The sequence below is a fragment of the Ochlerotatus camptorhynchus genome, unplaced genomic scaffold (assembly GCF_037179485.1).
Source record: "Ochlerotatus camptorhynchus isolate MF236.1 unplaced genomic scaffold, CSIRO-AGI_Acam_v1.1 ptg000167l, whole genome shotgun sequence".
NCBI lineage: Eukaryota > Metazoa > Arthropoda > Insecta > Diptera > Culicidae > Ochlerotatus > Ochlerotatus camptorhynchus.
In genome coordinates this window covers 1073528-1097258 of record NW_027040657.1, presented here as the reverse complement: position 1 = coordinate 1097258, position 23731 = coordinate 1073528, and the positions used below count along the sequence as shown (strand labels likewise).

Below are 23731 nucleotides of genomic sequence, written 5' to 3'. Positions count from 1 at the left end.
CTTTCCTCGCCAATCGAACGCAACTCACCGGCATCATCGGATAGGGGAAACTTTCCTCAACCCAAAGATGGTGTTAGTCTGCATAGGCGAGCCTTGAGTCACGAGAAAAGGGTTTCCGAATTTTTATTCACAATAGCTGATGTGCTGTTTTCTGTTGTTGGTCATGATTTGCTCGATTCTATCCGCCAGACTATGAATATAGCGACTATAGTGGCCACCTGTTTTAGAAAAAGTGTGTAATATTATACTGGATTCCAAAATGCCGCCGTACATCAATTTTCGGCATCTACACGTCGTCCTTTTTCAGAAAACACCCATACTGTTGAGTATTTGACAATTTTTCTGAACCAAATGGCATTCGTATTGGATTAAAAAATGGCGTCGGACAGCGAATTTAGGTATCTACGCATCGATCCCGTTCCGAAAATACCCATATTGTAGGGTATTTACCACTTTTCAGAACCCAATGGCCGCCATATTGCGCTTCAAAATGGCGTCGGACATCAATTTTCGGCATCTACACGTCGTCTCCATTCCGGCCAGGCCTGTAGATTTGAAAAAAAAAAACTTCAAGTCTCCTCATCCATTATTGTATGAGTTAGGTAAAGGATTGTGCGTTCGACTAGTACTACCGCATTAATGGTCCTTCACTCAGGTTGATCTTAGTATAGTATTTCCAACCAACCATCACAAAACTATGTTAATTATTTCGTTCTGATTCCAAGAAAAATTAAAATGCTTGAAGAAGTTCCAGATATTTCAGAAAAACTTCGAAAACTTCACAGAAGTGCACAGATCTGCAGAAACATTTCGAGAACTTCACTTCATTCCCTTCATTCATATGGAACTTCAGAGAAGATCCGAGAAGTTCAGGAACTTTCATTAGTAAAATGCGGGGGCATGCAAAAGAAGTTTAATAAGCTCAAAAAATAAGGGGGCTCAGTTCCATTAGTTTCAGAAAATGAGCGGGAAGATTTTTCAGAGATCTTCAGCGATGTTAATAAAATGATTGAGGTCTTCACAGAAGCTCAGAAGTTCACATAAGCCCAAACATTATTAATGCAATTAAATTCAAGGCAGCAAAAAAAGTTTCATGAGAAAAGCAAAAACTTTAGAAAGTTTAGAAAACTTCAGGAAAGAGCAGAGCCTCAGAGCAGTTCCATTATCATTAGGAAAAATAAATAAATTTTGAAGAAGTTTCGAGAACTTTAGCGAATTGTTAAAACTTAAGAGAAGATCCATGATCGTTAAGGAAATTGAGGAAACTTTAAGAAGTTTTAAAAGTTTATGACAAGTATTGTGAGCATCAGGCTTGTTTCTCAAACTACAAAAGAACTTCAAGGCAGTTTTATCAACTTCAGGAAAATTTTGGAAACATCCGGGTAGTTCTGAAGACCTCAGAATAGTCCATTCCATATTCAACGGAGATTTCTTATGAAAATTCACTTGGAGTTCGTCTCAACATTCGCTTTGTATTTTCCCGAAACTCACATGGAATTATTCAAGAAATTCACTTGAAACGTCGCTTCTTTGACTTCTCTAAAAAAATTCACCAGAATAAACTTAAAATACTTCTCGCAATTCCATTGAAATAGCGGCGTCGGTGGTGTAATGGTAAGCGTGATTACCTCTCACCCCAGCAGGCCTAGGTTCAATCCCAGTCGGCGCCGCCGGGATGTTGTGAGGCATTAACATCTCTGATCACGCCTTCCTTCGGAAGGGAAGTAAAGCCGTTGGTCCCCGGTTCATGAGTTGATGGTTTAAGATAATAAAGAGCTGGATAAACCATTTTGAGCTGAAGAAACATATGTTTGCTTGATTAAGTTCAAACTGTTAGTAAACTTCTATTTTTTTATATGTTGAAAATATTAAGGTTTATTGATTTTTCCTGGTTCTTCCGTCAATTTCCCGGCTTCTTTTCAAATTCCCGGTTATTTCCCGGCTTTCACGGTTTTCCCGGTTCACTGATTGAATACTCAGGGGGAGAAAAACTTTAAGAGATCTTCAAAGGAATTCGGAAAAGAATTCCAGGAGAATTTGCCAAACAAATTATGAGGAGAAATCTAAAGAATTTGTGAGGAGAAATGCAAATGATTTCTAAGGAGACTTTCAATGTGAGCAGAATTCCAGGGAAAGGAGGGAGATTTTTTCTGAGGATAATTTCAAGGTTATTCCGAAGAGAATTCAATGAAAATTGAATTCGGAGGACAGTTTCAACGAAATTTTCAGGTGTATTTCAATGGATTTTTTTTTCCTTGATTTGTTTTCCGTCGATCTTGTTTTCCGTGCTGAGCACCAATGCTACCGACGTGCCAGGAAGGCAGCTTCCACACCTGGACCTAACCTATCGATCCATCAACTCATGAACCGGGGACCAACGGCTTTACTTCCCTTCCGAAGGAAGGCGTGATCAGAGATGTTAATGCCTCACAACATCCCGGCGGCGCCGACTGGGATTGAACCTAGGCCTGCTGGGGTGAGAGGTAATCACGCTTACCATTACACCACCGACGCCGCTATTTCAATGGAATTATTTGACCTTTCGCAAAACTCTCCTCAGAAATCCGTTTGAATTCTCCTCAGAATACCTTTGAATTCAGTGCTGAATTTTATGAAACATTCTCAAGAAATTTCTTTATTTGCCTCAGAACATGATTCCTTCGGAATTTTTCTCAGATCTTACTTAAAGTCGTCTGGTGAATCTTTCTCAGTATTCCTTTGAAATTATTACCAGAAAACCTTTTAAATTATGCTTTTATTCCTTTTTAAATTCTCCTTAAAATTTATCTGCTATTCTCCTCATCGTCCACATCAATACAGCTCTCTCCAGGATCACCTAGGAAATCTCCTTGAAGTTCTCCCCACAACTCCCTTGGAATTTTTGTAAGAATTCGTCAGGATTTAATCCTAGAATTAATTTAGGAATCTTGTCAGAGATCCGTTGAACTTTTCCCTACAGTTCTATTAAAAATTTTCTAATTAAAGCCCTGAGCATTTTTCCAAGACCACACAATTTTCCAGCGACTGTATTACTCTAAATCTAGAAAAAAAAATCATGATCCCACATTTTTACTGCCACAAATCTCTAAAAAACGGCATATTCTAAGACTCTAGACACATGTTAAAGCCTCAGAATCATAGATATTAAAACTGTTTATAAGATTTCATCTGTTTTCAAGGTTTCTATTAGTACGGATCACGATACTGTAGAACACTTTCTTGCTCCGTATCAAGTTCAAGATTTTGAAAACAATGTCTTAATACAATCTTTTCCTCTAAAGTTCGACCCATTCAGCCGTTCCAGATAGCGTTCGGCTATGCGACCTAAAAAACTCATGAGGTACTTGGTATATTCTGGCGCTCTACAATCATAAAAGGGCTCGAGTTTAACAAAAGGCTATTCGAATTGATCCTAAGTACCTCGAAAATAACGTGATATTGCAATCACTATTTTTACTAAATATTAAAAACCAGAAATATTTTGAGATTTGAACTGGGAAAACCGGGAATTGTAAAATGAAAATTCACTGGCCACCCTGGTATTCTCCAACAATTTCCAAAGACTTATGCTCCGGATTCGTATTATCCCACAATGTTCATGGAATTATCCTCAGAATTCCCTTAGAATTTTCCTCTGAAGTTCTCAGTAGGTCTGCTCCTCTGGTATTACTATGAGTTTTAATTAAAATTTAGTTTGAAATCGGCTCAGGGTTCTCTTACAATTCTACTCAAATCTATCTCAACCTTCACATGAAATCTAAAATTCATCAGAACTAGGATGAAAGCAGATTGCAAGAAGATTATGTGAGTTGATTTCGAGAGTGTTTATTCGATAACTATAGGCCAGTGGTTCTCAAACTTTTGTCGATTGCGACCCACTATGAGTTAATTATATATTCTCACGATCCACCAATTCAGAATACAGATGCCGTACGGCCAAAATGAACTTAGATCTCAAAAATGGCCTTCATACTGCATGATTGCCTAAATTCCAAAACCTAATAGCAATCAAATTGATTACAAATAACCAAAATAGCAAAACATCAACGAGAGATTTTTGCAATCTGAAGTGATGTCTCAGAGGAAATCATTATTGAAATGTTTATTTACTCACTAGGACACTTCCACCTTAATGTACGAAAATGATCTTAAAAGTCTGTAAGAGTTATCAAATCGCATGAGTTGTATCATATCGAAAAAGGAGCTACCGAAAACGACGAAATTGTAAAATAACGATTCCTGAAGCTGAAGACAAGGACCCTACCCAAGAAATATTGCAAGTTTTATTATGGTTTTAAAGCATGCTACAAGTCCAAATCATGGCCTACAGAACCTTGATAAAACAAAAATGGTTATTTGCGTAAAGCGTTTAAAATCCTAAGGGCCCTAAAACGGCCTTACATCTAAAAAAAAAGCGTCATAACACTGAAACGGCTTTTAAACACTTTTTTTGAGTCTCACAATTGCTAAACTAGCTTAGCTTTAAAAACAAATTATGTTGATATCTTTAAAACGAAAAATCTCATAATAATATTTAAATGACAAAAATGGCTCAGATACGGGCTTTTCAAACTGAATTAATAAACCCAAAATAATCTTGAAATTACATGATAGAACAGTCTTGAAAACGCAAAAAAAAAACATCTTGCCGCCCAGATAATCAATCAGTAACAGAAAAGCCATTGGAAATTCTCAAATGATTTTGAAAAAGGTTGTAACTCAATTTGGATTATCACAACAAAATTTTAAATTCAGTTTGCATGAAACTTTTAAATACAAGACCATGCTGTTTGAATTTCTGCGACTCACCTGATATCTGTCAAATTTAAGTGAAAATTCATCAAAAAAAAATGGAACCACCACCCTACCACACTCGCTGCATACAACGGCCATAAATCACGATCGTGACTGACAGAATCCGCTTTTGACTGCACCCACTCCGCTGCGCGACATGGCTGATGGTGAGTTCTCGCTCTTTCAGTCTTGAAAATTTAAGCTGCGCGTGCTCCCTCTCAGCCGATGAGACAGCTGATCGTGTTGCACCGGACGCGCTCACTCTGCGCACATGGGTTCTCTTTTAATTTGGTGTGTGGACGTACGAGCAGTGAGGAGAGATGTAAACAAAAACTGCCTCTCCGTGTGAAAACGTCGCTCATTTTTTTCTTCAACTGCACCATGTTGCACTACACATCTACCCACACCAGTTAAAACACAAGCAGAGGTAGGAAAAATGCATCGTCAACATGTAAACTAACCTGCAATTAAACTGCAGCAGTGACGGTGGTCAGCAGCGATCCACTAAGATTATTGAGCGATAAGTGCGACATACCAATAAAGATTTCGCGAGCGATGAGTGCTTCGGACTAAGGTGTTGTGCGTCATTGCCGGGATTTACACATCACCCCTTAATCAATTGCATGCCCATGAAAGTCAAGCAAATTAAATATGTAAATCATTGGTTACAGCTGTAAATGAAATCGTTTTGACATGTGTTCTGTCGAAGGTGTGAGAAATCCGAACGCCCGCTTACGTCATATGTTGTTTCTGTGATTCCTCATTTCACTTCCCCACGCTACAACATTATGCAAATTACGAATGAGCATACAAACGTTTTTTTTTTTTCATCCACATACTGTTTAGTTATTCACTACTACAGCGCGGGTTTCTTCTTTTGCTCTCTGCCACCTTTGTGGTAATCCACCATATCCGCGTTTCTGTCTGTCATCGCAGGGTAGGGTCACCCCGCAACTTCTAGAAAAGCCTAACTATAATGACAAAAGACCAGGGAACATACAAAACAAACACAACAATCGCTTTAATCTAGCGTCTCCTCGGTCCTTCCTCCACGATCAGTCGGGCACCTTTCTTCCTGTTGTGCATGTTGAATATGATAGTTTCGCTTCCATCCATCTAGCAGGAAAGGTTCAACATAGCTATAAAATATTCTTACATAGGTATCTTGCCTCGTCGGTCGTCGCAATCATCGTCGTCTTCGGCGTTATTTTCGGGGCCGCGGCAGTATATCATATCGCACACGTAAAGCTATCACACGGGATGGGACGCAACCAACACGGGGATCAACCGAGAGCGAGGGGTGTTCATACCTAGGTACATATATGACAAATTTCGGGGAATGTCGATGAGGAACAAACGCGAACCCACACCAGCACAGAGGTAGCATTGATTGTTCCTGGGTAGGGACTTTCGGCTACGACGGCGACTGGCACGATCTTGGAAGTGGCGTGAATCATCTCGTTTTGTTGAGGCACGTTTGTCATCTGTACGTCGCGTCGGTATCGGTGCGATGTCGAAGAGATCACAGTTTGGTTAAGCTGGATGCTATAGAGAGGGATTGGTTAAGATTACGAATGATTTGAATTTTAATCCGGATTGTTATAAGGGCCTAGCACATGGGAGGTGGGTCGGTTTAGACTTTAAATTTAGTTAAGTTATCATCATGTAGGGTGCGGTATCATTTCGGCATATTTCACTTAACTTCGGCAGCATACGACCAAGTTGATTACTTGATCTTTCGTATGGTTATGGTTACTCGTACATTGTCCATCCGCTGACCAGCGAGACAATTTAAGAAGTTGTTCTGGATACTATTTTCAAGATTTTTTACCTTCCGCACCACTATTTTCTTTAAGATAAATCACTACCAGGTTGAAATGGTATTTTTACGGATATCAAACTACTGTTCGAATTAGAATCTGCATGGTTGCAAGTGTACCAGGAAACCGTCCGGGAGTTAGAAGGTGATAGCTCGATTGCAGATCCAGCAACCCATTTCAGAATGTCTGGAGAGTCACGCCCATTCCGAGGTTACTTTCACTTACAATAAGCTCCGCATGTATTTATTACTTCTATCAATTGGATATTAGTATTACACACACATTTCCAGTTTCAAAATATTTTTTTGAATCCTGGCACGTAGGGAAAATGGATGTAATGTCGGCCTAAGTGCCCCTAATTTGAGCCCATACATAAATTCAGCTATCGACAAAATTTTCAATAGCGACCAAATATATCCATTAGTGTACCATCTCAATAACGCGTTCATCTAGATAAAATTGATAAATAGCAGATTTTTAGCGCTGGGCCCAATCTTAGATCCATAGGCCAACATTAAAGACATTTCCCCTATCTCTGAAACCAATAAAGATAAAAATGACATTGAATACTCTTTTTGAAATTTTGTAAAATTGAATTTTGTGATCGTTATTTGTTTACAGTGTTGCCAACTCTTCGATTTTTTCATTCGAAAACTTTAAATGCAAATATCTAAAAATGCCCCCCCCCCCCTTTTTTTTTACGTAGACTACGTCTTACGGAAGGTACTGAGGGTAATCTAAAATCTAAAATTGCACCGTCACGAAAAGGTATAAGGTTTTAACCGCTTATAACTTTGTCATTTTTCAGATGAAATTGAAATCCAAACACAAAAATCGATAGGAAATAACTCTAAAAATCTGTTATTATAAATGCTTTTCCAATTTTCCATAAAAAAAAAAACTGCTGCAAAATGTTCAAATAAAAAGTGATAATGTTATCACTGTTTCAATGAAATAAACGTTCTCCATCGCGTTCCCCCAAACACAGTCGTCATAATCGAGTACCACTTGGTGGTTGCACATCGTTCTGGTTGAATCTGAAAAGTTATAAAACAGCGTTGCTGTCGTGTCTCATCTCATTTTCGCTTCAGACGACGAGTGAGCATTTAGCAGCAGTATTAAGGCAGCGGTTCTTGTGCACGAGTTTACACCCCGAACCTTGCGCGTCATTCCCGTCGAGATCACTAGCTGCTGGCAGCGAGCCTCGTCGCCTCGGTGGTGCAAGCACTCCGAAGTGGATCAACCTCGCCTGAGTGATAACGATCCCGCGTTCTCCAAATCTCGATTACTTTTTCCGAGGGGGACGTATCAGCTTTTGTAGACAAAACGTTTTATCGTTGGTTTGGCGTAACTGATACTTCGCCCACGCATACTAACACCACAATCAGGTAGGGGAAAATTTGTGTTAGCATGCGTGGGAGAGCTACCAGTTACTCCAAATCGAGGATCAAATGCGTTGTTTACAAAAGCTATTACGTCCCTTCGAAAATGTAATCAAGAAATAGCTTCTTGTATTGAGTCTCCATGCACAACTATAGGAACCTAACGCCTCTAACGTACCGCAACTATATGAGCGTTTCCCCTACAGATTTCTGTACCAAGCACTGAAATTATCAGACGGTTTCACTATTTATGTTTTTAGATTAGCTATGTAAGTCCATCCTACTTGGAAAATTATGCTATAGAACGATTTATAAAATCCCGGATTTTTTGCTGATGTCTGAGATGACTTGGGGATGTCGAGGGACTTGCAATGCTAATCTCTTTGCATAAATAGAGGTACCGTCGAGTTTTTTTTTTCAGTGCTACACCGTTCGAAAAATTCATGTGAATTTCTGCGAGATATAGCGCACATAAAATTAACGCTAGATTTGACATAAATTTACGCGATACTTCGTGTAATTTGAAGCGCAATATCGCATAAATTAGCAATATTGTATACAAGCTTGTAAACGATTTTGCTGTTTATGCCAAGTATAGCTCAAAACTAAACGAAGGGAGATTTTACGCGATAGTTAAGATTCAGAATTTTTTTCTGTGTAGGTACTGAAATTCGGCAGTGAGCGTTCAAAAGGGCCTACTTGCAATGATCGATTCACTTAATCGATTTTCTCTTAATACTCCTATATTTAAGCGAAACAACATTGCATTAGGTCCTAAGTAACATTGACATATTCTCTTCGTCGACTTTCTCCTTGTGTTTTCAGCACACAGATCGATAACACTGTGCAACAAGGCTTTCTAGGACTGGGAAAATTCACTTGTTTTGACTTTCTCGTGGTCCCCTGAGTAAAAGTCTCGAACAAACTTATACCCTAATACGTCCTAATTTTTTGGTACCGCCCTCTTTATGAATTTTGGTATGTTGTCCCGATGGCGATTGTATACTGCCTAACTAAAACATGTTACGACATAGGAACATTTTTTTAAGAACATTTGAAAACGATATCTCGTTGTCTTACCCCTCGTTTGAGTGATTTTTCAAATTGGGTACCCCCCTAAAAATCTAGAATTCATGTAAAATCAAGTATGTCTAGAACATACTTATACCGTAACACGTCCTAATTTGTTGGTACCACCCTCTATATGAATTTTAGTATGTAGTCCGATGATGGTCGTATGCTGTCTAACTAAAGCACATTACGATTTTGCTGTTTGAAAGTTTTTTGTTGGAAATTATTAGGGGAACATTTTTCTAGAACATTTAAATGCAATATATCGCCGTTTTACCACTCGTTTGGGTGATTTTTAAAATTGTGCCCCCCCCCCTCAAAAATATAAAATCCATATAAATTCACAGTACAACCATTACACATACTATTTTTCCTCATTTTGGTGATTTTTCTTATAAAGTAGTCACTCAAAGATCTAAAGCTATAGAAAATGCTCAATAAAACCAAAATTGACGCTATTAATTACTCGGTTTCAAATAAGTTCCAGCATAATTATGTCAACAGAGATACCAATTTTTTTTCCCTGCATACCAAGCTTCAAATGGTGCAGCAATCTGATGGAATCTTTCGCCGTGTTCATCGGTTTCTGTGCTCAATTGTTTTTCGAGTTGATCGAGTTAGCAATGCAGGCAATGGATTTTAAGGGACATGTGCACATTTATATCGTTGAACGCGATGATTATCATACTCTCAATAATTGATCGGAATCTTGGAGACCGATTTGTTCCAAGACAATTATGAATCACATCTTTAACGCATCTCCAGGCAACTTGTTCCTTTGGCAAACATTTGTTTTCGAAGACTGTACTCTTCTCTAGCTTCCTGATATCCGGCCATTAAGTATTCCTGCCGAACGAATAAAATTAAAATTATTCTATCATATAGATAAGTTTGGTTTGGTTCTTAAAGTTTGGTTGGTCTTAGTTTCTGGAACACGTCACGCAAACATAGAAACGCTGACGTTTTCTTGTCCAATGATCTAATAAAGTTTTTAACTATCCCTAGCTGATATGAAGCGGAAGAAGCAAGATTGAGTCTCTGGGAAGGAGTGGTGGGTAGATTACATTAGATTTCCTTAGCTGGTGTTGTCCACGCATTTCTCAATCAGTTTTCAATATACGACCATCATCGGGACAACATATCAAAGTTCATAAAGATGGCGACAACAAGAAAGTCAAATATCGCAAATTTTCTCAGTCCTAGAAAGTTGTGTTATTCGTATAATCAGGAAAGGCCAATAATAATTTTAAATTGATTAAAATAACAATAAAGTATGATTAAAATCATCGGATTTAGACTGTTTTTATTCTTTTGGGTTGTTCAAATAATTACTTTATGGAAATCTCAACATATCAGCACATACTATGGGTTTTACAGTGATTTTACATGAATTCTAGATTTTTAGGGGGTACCCAATTTGAAAAATCACCCAAACGAGGGGTAAGACAACGAGATATCGTTTTCAAATATTCTAAAAAAAAAGTTTCGATTTGTTGCACAGTGTAATAGAAGCTTTTTTCTAGCGACAAACACATCAAGAAACGGTTATATGCTCAAGTTATTAACAGAAGAGAAAGTCGACGAAGATAATCGATCAATGTTACGTAGGACCTAATGCAATGTTCAGCTTGAATATTATCTGAAATTTGTTCAATGTAGTGTTGTAACAGGTTATATTGGCCGAGGTATTGGCTATTAAAAGAAACTGCAAACGCATCGAGAAATCGACAGTGAGCATGCACAAGGGCCCATGCGATGATCGATTCTCTTCATAGATTTTCTCTTTCAATTTGCTCAAATGCTAAAGGAAGCATTTCCTGAAATTTGTCCAAAACTGTGCTATAACAAGTTGTATTGGCTATCAAATGCAACAGCAAACGCACCGAGAAATGTAAATCCAAGAGAGTTATTAACAAAAGAGAGAATCGTTTATCGGGGCTACGCCCTTATGCATACTCACTGTCGAATTTCATTCTTCCTTCCTTTATTTAACGTCGGTCTCTGTTCCGCAATCTAGTGCCAATCACCGACGGACATCGATTGCCATCCATTGACGGCAATCGAGTGTGCAGGAAGGCAGCTTCCACACCTGCGTAGGATATCGCACCCATTCAACACACATGGGCCGGGACCAACGTCTTCACTTCCCTTCCGAAAAAAGGCGTGACCAGCGATTTTTATGCCTGGAAAAATCCCACCGACCTCGGCTGGGATTGAACCCAGATCCATTGGGGTGTTAGAAAGCAGTCACGCTTACCACTACACCACCGGCGCCGGCTTCTGTCGAATTTGTAATCTGTGATAGATATGGAAGTCACTTTTTCCCACCACAGAAAAACGCCCCGTCTTCTTATGCCAAATGATGCATGTGCGTCCACAAAACGCAATCAAAATCTTTTAAAAACAGCAATATTTAGTAATTTTATTTGGATCGAAGTAGGCCGCGCGATTGAAATGACGTGTTTTGATTTTGCTAAAAAAAAAGTCTCTGTGTTTTTATGGTTTTTATCAATTTGAACGATTAAAAAAACTCTAAAATTGATTGTGTAAAAAAAAAAGAAAGATCTTATTCCGGATTTGTATCTGAAGGACGAAAAGTGGAAGAGGCTGATAGGCAAACAGAAGGTCATCAAGATGGAGTGAATCAAGCGGGCCGCCATCCGGGAAGTTGAAGCATTTGAGTAAGGGTTGGTCGCCGGTAAGGGCCAGTAAGTGCTGCCAGCAGATGAATCAAGAGGTATTCGAAACAAAATTGGTAAGAAATGTCCATTCAAATCGATTTTATACAGTTGAACAAATTTCAAAACTATATACGTGCCAGATTTGGAAATAATAGTTTTAAATCTGGAAGTGTGTTTATGACACCATTATCCATTTGATAAAGGTAGAGTGAACATGCGGGGTTTATTGTAAGTAAAAGTGACCTCGGAGTGGTCGTGAATTACCAGGCATTCTGAAATGGGTCACTGGAGCTGCAATAGAGCTAACACCTTCTAACTCCCGGACTAAACCTGCTTTAATTTAAAGGTAATAAAAAGCAGTTTTCTTCCATAATAACACTGCCGGACAGTGGGGGTTAGATTGTACACGCACACACACACACACACTCACACACACACACACTCACACACACACACACACACACAGCAATATTTAGTAATTTTATTTTTTTTTATTTTTGCCCAATCGGTAGATGAAACCTAATTATGAATAATATAGGAACTGATGTTCAAATTTCAAAAAATTAAAACTTAAATTTAAGATTTATTATATAACTGCCCAATTAAAAAAAATATGAACAATGAATGTTTCATTTTGGAGTTAAATCTTGAACTTAATCAAAATAATGCAGATCAAAGAAAATATTTCTTAATCCCAAGTAGCAATTCAGTAACCATTTAGCATCCATTCTGATTTATGATGGTTTTATAACGGCAATGAACAATTCACTTAGTTTAAATATAGTATTTTAAAGTGTAAAACATTCCTGCTTAGTAATTCAGCTTTTTGCTGTTTTAAAAACCTTTTATAGTCTGTCAAGAAAGTTAAAAACTGTCTTGTTTTAAAAATAAATTTAAAACAGTTATCAATCCCTCCTTAAAACTGTTCTATAATTCAAGCATAAACGTCATTAGCAATTGTTTATTAATATCATTATAAAATACTTTATAAACGTGTTCTATCATTATAAAAGCATCCATAAAACTATTAGGTTTTACATTAGAGAAAAAAGCATTTATTGTTGCTTTTTAGCCTTTTTAAAAAGCATCATTAACTCCCCAATTACTTTGTTTACCAATTGAGCTTAAAAGATGGTTCCTCATAAAGGGTGATACGGTCAAAATTTGGTCAATATCAACTTGACGTATTTCTTTCAATTTTGCATTTAAAAAACCTGAACACCCCTCATTTTGAAGGTGTGTGTGTGTAGAATGTTGCTCCTATTTTGATTTTGGAATTCACTCTTCAGTTGTCAAAATGCCGTCCAAGCAAGAAGAGCAGCGTATCAAAATTTTGCTCGCGCATCGCGAAAATCCGAGCTACTCGCACGCAAAGTTAGCAAAATCGCTAAAAGTTGCCAAATCAACCGTTACAAATGTAATTAAAGTGTTTGGGGAACGTTTGTCGACAGCCAGGAAGTCTGGATCGGGGGGAAATCGAAAACCGGAAGCCGCTGAGACGACAAAGAGAGTTGCCGGTAGTTTCAAGCGAAACCCTAACCTCTCTCTCCGAGATGCCGCAAATAAGCTGGGTGTATCGTCTACAACCGTGCATCGAGCCAAAAAACGAGCCGGACTATCGACTTACAAGAAGGTAGTGACTCCAAATCGCGATGATAAACAAAATACGACGGCCAAAGCGCGATCCCGGAGACTGTACACGACGATGCTGACGAAGTTTGACTGCGTGGTAATGGACGACGAAACCTACGTCAAAGCCGACTACAAGCAGCTTCCGGGACAGGAGTTTTATACGGCAAAAGGAAGGGGAAAGGTAGCAGATGTTTTCAAGCACATGAAACTGTCAAAGTTCGCAAAGAAATATCTGGTTTGGCAAGCCATCTGTACCTGTGGCTTGAAAAGCAGCATTTTCATAGCTTCCGGGACTGTCAACCAAGAAATTTACGTGAAAGAGTGTTTGAATAAACGTCTGCTGTCTTTCCTGAAGCAACACGGTTGTTCCGTACTGTTTTGGCCGGATTTGGCATCTTGCCATTACGGTAAAAAGGCCATGGAGTGGTACGCCGCCAACAACGTGCAGGTGGTTCCCAAGGACAAGAACCCTCCCAACACGCCAGAGCTCCGCCCAATTGAGAAATACTGGGCTATTGTCAAGCGGAACCTAAAGAAGACCAAAAAAACTGCTAAGGGCGAGCAGCAGTTCAAGGCAAACTGGCTTTCTGCGGCACAAGGTGGACAAGGTGGCTGTACAAAATCTGATGGCAGGGGTCAAGCGTAAGGCCCGGCAATTCGGATTTGGAAAAGCGGAAGCCTAACTGAATATTTTTCCTGAATTTTATACTAATTGAACTTGAAAAAGAAATTTAATTTGATTTTTTAAATAAACGATTTCACCGATTTACACGCGTTTTCCCTTGACCAAATTTTGACCGTATCACCCTTTAGTTACTAAATGCCAAATCTATGACAAGGAAATCTCGAAGGATAGACGAAGTAGGATGAAAAAATCAAGTCAATTTCAGATAAATTTACTTCTTTAGAAGAACCAGCACACCACCAACGACTGACCATCTGTCGGAGAAGAGTAAAGTGAGCCCGGCCCTCGAACTCATAAAACATTGTCTAAAGTTGAAAAAATTACCAGCCTTCTCCAGATCTTGCGATGACAATCGAAATAACAACCGACAGCAAACCGCTGAAACTGTTAGTTAGCGGAGATCAGCTGGTTCCTGGATCCATAGCAGCGATTTTATTCGGCGAAAGACTCTTCGAAAATTTTATTCAACCGTACATCTCTGCATCATTGGATCGTGCACTTCTGTAACCATTCGGAAGAAGGGGATCTTTTTCGGGAACGATTACGCTTCCAGCTGTTCGAAATGCGAAATGTTGTAAAACAGTATCGCAAACTATCTGAGTAACTGCTCACAATCCATCGGGAGAAAACCGCCTGGAAGAATCCTGGATCTCACAGCGCAACTATCGAAAGATAAACAAACTTTGACGTTTAACTTTCTGCAGGCAACTTTGCCTCCATAAATGCTGCCATTAATCTGAATGGTTTAGGATCAAGAAAAATGGCTTTAGAGAAATACAATTCAGCCTGCAAGTTTTCTTCATAAATGCCATTTTAAAACCTTATTAATTTGTTAAGGAATTCTTGAAAGCAAAACAACTTTTTCACAAATGATCCATGAAAATCAACTTTTATGCCACCGCCATGTTACAATTAGTTTGCTTATTTTTTTACAATCTTCGATTTTCAATCTATGTTGCCTTGGATATAACTATATTTTGGTAAATTTAGCAATGAGCAAACATTTAAATGCGAAAATCATTTAAAAAAATGTCGGCCAAGCTCGATCTGAAGAATATATTTTTTTTTTCAATGTTAAATAATTGGTCAAATCGACGTTTTACGAGGGTGGACTTAATTTTTTCGATGTTTTCACGTACATTTCACATAAAATTTAATATGGCACTTAAAACTAGGTCACTTAATGAGAACTATTGTAATAAATTTGGATATTCAACAATATTTTTATACCATCAGTTTCTATTTTAATTATTTTGATAAGATCGGATTCATAAATCCTTTTCTATCTTGATTGATGCTTTCTTAGTGGATTCAGCATGCGGCTAGGGGAAATGGCTCGAAAAGGGTTTTTATTGTTGCTAAATAGCTTTAATTGTAGCTTTCAAATGGTTCTGAATGCGTTCGTCATACAACCTTTTGCAGTAAATCAATCTTGACGAGTTTCGAGAATACACCCTTCAGAACCTTCTCCAGGGTGGGCCAACTAGACATATTCTAGTCTTAATGAGGTTTTGGTGGATGCATTAATGACAAAATAGCCTTGACCAGGGTTTTATGAATGTTGTTTTATAGTTGCTTTGTAGTATTTCATAAAACTTAAAATGTTACTTGGGAATATCTTAGGTTCTTTGAAGATTATAGACCATGAAGGATCTTCTAGATTTTGTTAAGATTTCAGTCACTGTAATATTTTTATGATTCTGGAATAGGAATTTTAGTGATAGCAATATGGCCTATGGGGGAATCTTCTTCATCTTTTTATTTAACTTCGGTCTCTGTTCCGCAATCTAGTGCCAATCACCGACGGACATCGATTGCCATCCATTGACGGCAATCGAATGTGCAGGAAGGCAGCTTCCACACCTGCGTAGGATATCGCACCCATTCAACACACATGGGCCGGGACCAACGGCTTTACTTCCCTTCCGAAGGAAGACTTGACCAGAGATTTTTATGCTTCAGTAAAATCCCACCGACCTCGGCTGGGATTGAACCCAGACCCATTGGGGTGTTAGAAAGCAGTTACGCTTACCACTACACCACTGGCGCTGGCCAATGGGGGAATGTGGACACCCGCTTAAAAATTTACTTATTGTACATATTTTACAAAAACAAAATGTTGCAGGCTTAATGCTTGAAGCCTACTTCAACTATTAATTTCATTTAAGTCTAACTAAACACTTTACTCTAGAGCGAATATTCGAAAAATGTTATACGATTTGTCAAAACTGTTATAAGATTTTTGAATCAGAAAATAAGGTCTATCAGTAGTTTCTTATAACTTATCGTTGATATTCCTTCAGCAGCTTTATAAATGGTAATTGGTTTGCAATCTTTGCATGTTGAAAGTTGACTCAAGCTGACAAGCATCGAATTGTCGACGTATTCCCCTCCAAATTATAGAAAAGATGTTCATTTTCACCTTTTTGCTATTTTTAAGGGGCAATCCTCTTTGGTGCGTTTTCGATCTTAGGCGTTGATAAAATCCTGGTGTGAAATTTTCGAAAATGCCCCAAATTTTTTTTAAGGTTTTTAATGGGACATCCTGGAAAATCCTGATAAAAGAGATATCAGATTTTGTTTTTTTTTAAAGTAGTAGCCCCTGTTGGTAGACCGGCAATCCGTGTATCCGTAATACCAATATTTACCCTAGACTAAGTCTTCACTTTGACTGCGACTTATCCACACCGCTGAAAGTATGTAAACAAAGCATATCCCCATACAGTCGCCGACCGCGGATCACTCAATCTCTTGCGCGCTCTCTCTCTGGCTCCAATGAGTGTTTGAGACCAATGAGAAAAGACCGCGAGAGTAGCGATCATCGTCAACGATACAGACAGCACCGCTGTGAGCGTCTGTCACACTTCCATCGAGAATGTATGGTGTTTGTAGCATGTTGCATGGCGGTTGCCTGAACGCCTGTTTCTGTTGCCGTTGGCTGCGATTGGGGGGTTCGTCATTGTTCATTACGTCTATGAAATATTAGTTGTGCTGCGTTTTGTTTCAAACGAGGATCGATCGGTCGAAGCGAGCGCGCGCGCGTTCTGTGCCTATTTTGCTGTGTGCGCTGTTGTTGTGTTGTGTTTCGTGTTCCATCAACGACGCGCCGCCGTCCTCATACTACTGCCCTCTGTTGTTTTTAGTTTCGTGAACTACTGCTGAAAAAGTTCTTGTTTGTTGTGCAGTTTTTTTTTGCCTTACTGTCTCTGTTTCGCGTTCGTTGTTAGTCGTTGTTTAAAGAAAAGCAGAAACTTTGTGACGTTGGAAAATTATGAATCGAGCGTCGTCGTCGTACTTCGAAGAAGTTCAGCACTTCAAGCCGGAGTCCGGTGCTGACAGTTGTATTCTGTCGTCGATTCCGTTGCCGTCTGTGTCGTCTGCGTCGTTGTCGCCATCGTCGTCGTTGGCGTTGCGACCGTCGTCGTCACCTGTCGTTCACCAAGTGACCAAGTGAGTGATCGCTCCGGGTGCCCAACTAGAAGCGTCCCCGGGGCTAATACCGAGAGAAGGGTGGTGGGGATCGCTGAAAATTCCAGGCAAATCTTGACCGAGATGTGGCCGGTGATCGTTGAGTGTGTATAATTCCATTAGGCCTGGCTGCAATTGAAGGGAAGCAAAGTGAACCATGGTGGTAGTGCACGACGCTAATAGTCGTTCGATAACACAGTGTTTAGCACCCCTTTGTGCCGGGCGGTGTTTTGTCACGCTGGGTATTTCGAAAGAAGCTCTACAGTGCGAAGTGATTGGTCACGATTTCCTTCGACCGCGATGTTGACCAGGTTTTGTGTGCTAGTTCTGTTTAGTGCGATGATCAATACTGTGCGATGCGAGGAATCTCGTGGGGATAAATATGAAAAATTGGTCGAGGAATGAAAAATTAGCGAAAGCGGACATATCTGTCCATAAAAGTGGCGGACGTGAGCATTAATTTTACTGCGAAGTTGCGTGCTCTAGCCGAAGAAAAATCGTCTGTGGATTGGAAAGTGGAAAAACCATCGGGAAAATAAGCCACTTAGTGAAAAGAAAAATATTCGTCGGCTGCTGGCGACTGAGCGGGATGATGATGTTCACTTGGCGTCGTTGCGCGGGAAGAAAATTTACGATGATGGATTCAGTGAGCCCGTCGTCGTCGGCAGCAGACGGCGGCGCAAACCTTCGACAGCAGAAGAAGCAGATGTCGTCATCGTTAAATCCGCAGCAATCCAGGGCGGATTGTCCTCGGCGGCGGCGATGGAACCGGCAAACAATTTCACGCATCATTTCTGCGATTACTGTCGTTGTTTTCCATCGGTTTCCTACTTGAACTAAAGAGATATCTAGATTGTGACATATTCATATGCACGAGCACGACGCGTGCACACATAATATGAAATGGATGGATGGTTAAACGGATGCTCTCGGAGAGGTCTTCCAGAACTCAACACCCCTTCACCTCCCAGAGGCAGAGGAAATCAGTGTAATGTCAAAAATCCTTAATTTTCCTCTCTCTGTTTCTGTCGTATTAAAAACACACACTCGTGCCCTAGTTCGCTTCCAATCTGTTGTGGCTAATCCAGCGCAAAGACGACACCATTTTCCTCAAACAAACGGAACGTAAAAAATGAGATTCCTAAATCTTGTTGTATAACTCTTGTCTCTAATTTGTCATCATTTTTTTTTCCTCGTCACACGTCCAACATGCAACATTCACATATACACATCCATACTGCCTGCTTGTCTCTCAGTGTGACCCCTTTCGGGCGGGAAAATCCTTTCATACGAATCTACTTTTTCCCTCCTATTTTTCCACGTTCGGTTGTCAATACCCATTGCGTTATGTTTCGACTCGACCGGTGGCGGCTGCTGCTTTGAGTATCTCGGTCGTTAATGGCTACATCTACAAACCAGAGAAAGGTCCCAGATGAAGTCAGATGCAGAAGGTCGGACTGACGACCGACCATAAGAGACTAATTTGTTGCTCGACCTAACCTCTTTCTCTCGATTCTTGCTGCCGAGACTTCAGAGTGCACAGTAGTTTTTTCCTTGAATGAGATGTATGTATCTGATGATTGAACGAAGATAGGTTACTTATGCTGGAAAGGATTGAGGGGGGGGGGGGGGGCTGGTGCGAGGGGAAAAATGAGTTTTATGCTTGTTGCAGCTTTTTGTTTTCTTTCCGATGATGCACCACTTGTCTCTGGTGATGGTAGAAGACCGGCTGTGAATGGAGGCAATTTATCATTCCTATGGACAGAGGATTCCTTTTATTGGGGATTAGAATGTTTAAAGACATCGTTGGCTGGAGTGCGACGAGAATGGGCACAAAGTTGTTTGCAAAGAGATTTTGCATTGCCCATTGTTGGATTAGAAAAGGGATTAGAATAACATTCAATTTCTGAGTCATTTCACCAGTTATGCTTTTATTATATGCAAAAATTAAGAAGGTTTTTGATGAATATATAACACAGGTCAAGAAGAAAAACTATCACATTGTCGTAGGCAAGATTGGCGTTTTCATACGAGATCGCCGAAGTCGGTTGAATTTTAGCAAGTTTTTGAACATTTGAATCGGTAAAACTGTCAAATGACGGTTACATGTAGGAAAACAATAGCATCAGCACATTTGTTGTGTCTTTAAATGGGATAATGAACGAAGTCTGAATAAATTTTCTAGTTTTTGAAGTTTTCACTGATTTTTAAACTATTACCGAACAGCTCAGTTGTTTAAAAATTACATAGTTCTATTGTTGAAATTTTTTACTATATGGGTTGTATTGTAATTTTCAATATGATAAAATTCCTTGTACAATTTTGATTTACTTGTATTTTATTTTATAGTAATTGGATGGTTATTTATATCCGGGAATTCCACTCGCTAACTGGACTGGCTTTTTTCCCTTGATTTGTTTCCCGTCGATCTTGTTTTTCGTGCTGAGCACCAATGCTACCGACGCCAGAGAGGCAGCTCCCACACCTAGACCCTAACTATCAACCCATCAACTCATGAACCGGGGACCAATGGCTTTACTTCCCCCTCAGAACATCCCGGTGGCGCCGACTGGAATTGAACCCAGGCCTGCTGGGGTGAGAGGTAATCACGCTTACCACTACACCACCGGCACCGCTTTCTGGACTGGTTTGTCAAACGTCAAAAAACAGTGAAGGAACTTCAATGGATTGTTTGATCGACGTTGAAAAAAAAATACGTGCATTGAGTTGCAACAGTGTAAAGGTTCTTAATGATATTTTCACCACATTGCACTTGAGATAAATACGCCAAATACGCTTGCAAGTATTGATTTCAATGTGAAATGAAAATAATTACAAATTTATTTATATTAACTCTTAATGTAGCATTTGAATGCGTCTCACCAATTCTGGCAATGAAATGCCAAACTAAATGTGACGTCTATTTTTGACGCCCAGTTAGCGAACAAGTACTGTACTTGTAGTTCTTGTTCCTCATTGTTTTCTTATTAGCCTGATTAGCCCAGAGAATCAACTAAAAGAGAATTTAGGATAATGGATGGATTTTTTTTTATCCTTGACTGAACATAGTAGCTTTATTGAGTATTATAGGTCTTCATTGTAAACCTGGTAAGCCCGTAAAAATAGCATCCCAGTGAAGTTTTAGTATTGTGATGATGCTGCAATTGCAATGAAGTTTAAAAACTTCATCTAAAGATGAAAGCGCTGTTTTTACGATTTTCCGAAACCGCCCGTAATTTGTTTTAAGCGTATTATCCGGAATAATTTTCTAGCGGAACTGAATCTCAAAATGTGCTCAAGGCAGAACAAAATAATGGGATTAAAGACAAGTGTTTCATATGTAAAATGGAAGGTGACCAGTGATCGGGGAAACCGAGAAAAGCGGGCTGAAGCCGGAAATTTGAAGTCACCGGGAAATAATCGGGAAAATCCCGTGAAGCGGGAAAAATATACTTCGTCTTCTCTCGTCGTCTCGAGATTTTAGGACAAGATTTTCAGGATACAGTCACTATTAGGACAATTTTGGAAATTTTTCCCAAAACAAATTTGAACAGCTTGTAAGAATGAATTCACCAAGAGAACATTTTTAAGTGGTCTTAGGAAAATCTCTACGAGAATTTCGACTTAAACTCCCAAGTCAAGTGAGTGAGTTAAGAGTAATAATTTATGCACCTCTCTGGAAAATTCCATGATGATTGTGAAGAGGATTCTAGGGTTCCTTAAAAAACACCAAGGGAATCGAATTTTGAGGGAGCTCCAATCAATTTCCAGTAATATTATTAGGAACTCTTGGATGATTCTGAGCAAAATTTGAAGACCATTCTCGACGGGAGAATTTCCCCTGCCCGATGGTGATGTTGGCAGGGAAAGGGTTTATCCTCAAAAGCTAATTGGCCCATTTTAATTGTTGGTCGAGAATTCTCGCATGGGAATTCTATGGAGAATTCTGAGAATTAAAGCGAATTACAAAAAATGTAAGCTGTGTTTAAATGCGAAGAGAATCTATGGACGAATTTTGATAATTTTTTGGAATGTTCTACAGGAATTTTCAAGGGACTCCCACAGGGTGACCAGTGAACCGGGAATACCGGGAAATATCCGGGAATTTGAAAGGTAACCGGGCAACCCGGGAAAAACCTGGAAATTCGATAAGAGAACCGGGAAAAATAAATTATCCCACACCATATGAATAAATTTTCACAGCAGAACTTCAGAATAATCCATTAAAACAGGGTGATGCTGCTTAATTTTCTTCAGATTTCCGCCTTATTGTTTTTAGAATTTAATCACTCAGCAATATTTTAAATTGATTTTTGCGAAACAATTTCAGATGTAAAATGCATGGGCCTTAAAAAAATATCGAAGATGCTGGACTTTAGAAACAAATATTCGTAAAAACTGAAACTGATACTTTTTTCCGGGTTTTATATTTAGGGGCTGTTTATAAACTACGTAGACAGTTTAGAGGGGGAGGGGTTGACAATTATCCATGGCCCATACCAATTTTAATAATTTTGTATGGACAATTGTCTACGCAGGGGTAGGGGGGGGGGGTCAAGAATCCCAAAAAAAAAAACTGTCTACGTAGTTAATGAACAGCCCCGTATTCAAAATTCTCATGATATGAACTTAGAATTCTGCTCTGAATTATTATGAAATTCTTTTAAAATTAACCAGAAAACACTGCGATATAATTACCGTTGAATTCTTTTTGGAATTTCCTTGAAACCCCTTCTAATAAATTGTTTGGAATCCGTTTTAGAATTCCCATAAACCTATTCGGAGACTTTGAATTCGTTGAAATCCTTTTCAAAATTTTCTTTTAACTCTATTCAAAACAGCATAAATCTTTCGAAATTTGGAATTATTTAGAAACCCCTTGGAGTATTTTAAAGAATTTGATGAATCTTTGACACTAGGGTTGAAATTACCAGAACACTCTTAGAACACTGTGTCTTGTTGAATTCTCATCATAATTGTCTTGGGATTCTTCAAAAATTACCGAATAATTTAATTTAGAACTTGCAATCTCCTCCACAGAAATCCTTCCAAATTCTTCTAACAATTTCTAATGACTTCATGTCAAAATAATTCTGGAATTCTGCTTAGAACTTCTTTTTCGAAAATTATGTAGGTATCCTCCTCTATAGTTGTTTGAAATCAACACTTAGAATACTTTTAAATTTTACTGAAAATTCCAGGGTTTGTCCGCAAGATTTTATCGATTGTTCTGTAATTTGTTTTAACCCTTTAAATGCTTCCAAGTCTCAGAGCCTTGACAATTATGACTACACGACTATTTAATAAATGTGATATTTTTTTTTTTCAAATCCATGATTTTGGAAAACTTTTAAACTCTTACATTTTAACTATTTTTTCTCCAAATCTTGCAGCACGAAGATTGTTATTAATCCCAAATTGTTGAAGAAAAGTTCTATTTTCAGACTCTACTCAAATTTCAAAGCCCCAGAATCTTAGAATCTATCTTTTCAGTAAATAATCTTTCAGTATTTTTTTTTTAAGCGTCGGTCTATTGGTCGTGGGTATTAAATTTCATGAACCATGTTTAGTTTCACGTTGAGCGTGCTCAAATCAAACGTCAGTAGGTTTTTCACATATTTTTTTCGTGTTTAACTTTGTACATCAGCGCGTACACATTTTCTTTATCTGATATCACTATCAATTTGTTCTAATTCTCATTTGCATCAAGTTAAATTTTCTGAAACATTTTTCAGGGTGGCCGGGACTACCGGGAAATATCCGGAAATTCAAAAAGTAACCGGGAAAACCGGGGAAAAACAGGGAATTCGACGAGAGAACCGGGAAAAATAAATTAACCATACCATAGGAACAAATTTTTACACCAGAATTTTAGAATAAACCATTAAAACAGAGTGATCCTTTACCAAATAAATGTCTTGCTCTATTTGCTGCATAATTTTCTTCAATTTCCCGTCTTAGTTTTTTAGAATTTAATAACTCAGCAATATTGCAAATTGACTTTTGTCGTTTCAATTTCAGATGTAAAGTGCATGGTCCTTAAAAGAGAATATTGAAGATGCACTTTGGAAACAAAAATTTGTAAAAACCGGAACTGAATGATTCTTTTCCGAAGTTTAAATTTAGCATTGCTCGAAATTCTCATGATATGAATTCCAGAATTAAGATGAAATTCTGCTCTGAATTATCTTGAAATTG

The 23731-nt window shown here is 38.8% G+C and overlaps 1 protein-coding gene across 4 annotated transcripts in view; it reads left to right on the top strand.

The window, feature by feature from the left end:
- Nucleotides 1–23731, top strand: part of bru1 (bruno 1) — a 756396-nt gene that overhangs the window by 458697 nt on the left and 273968 nt on the right. The window contains exon 1 of one of the 4 annotated variants that reach the window (XM_065222375.1): nt 16891–17515. The exons of the other annotated variants lie outside the window; for them this stretch is intronic. Coding sequence (XP_065078447.1) covers nt 17337–17515 — 179 coding nt within the window. The 5' untranslated portion in view covers nt 16891–17336. Of the gene's footprint in view, nt 1–16890; nt 17516–23731 lie in introns of those variants that run through there. 4 annotated transcript variants of the gene reach the window in all.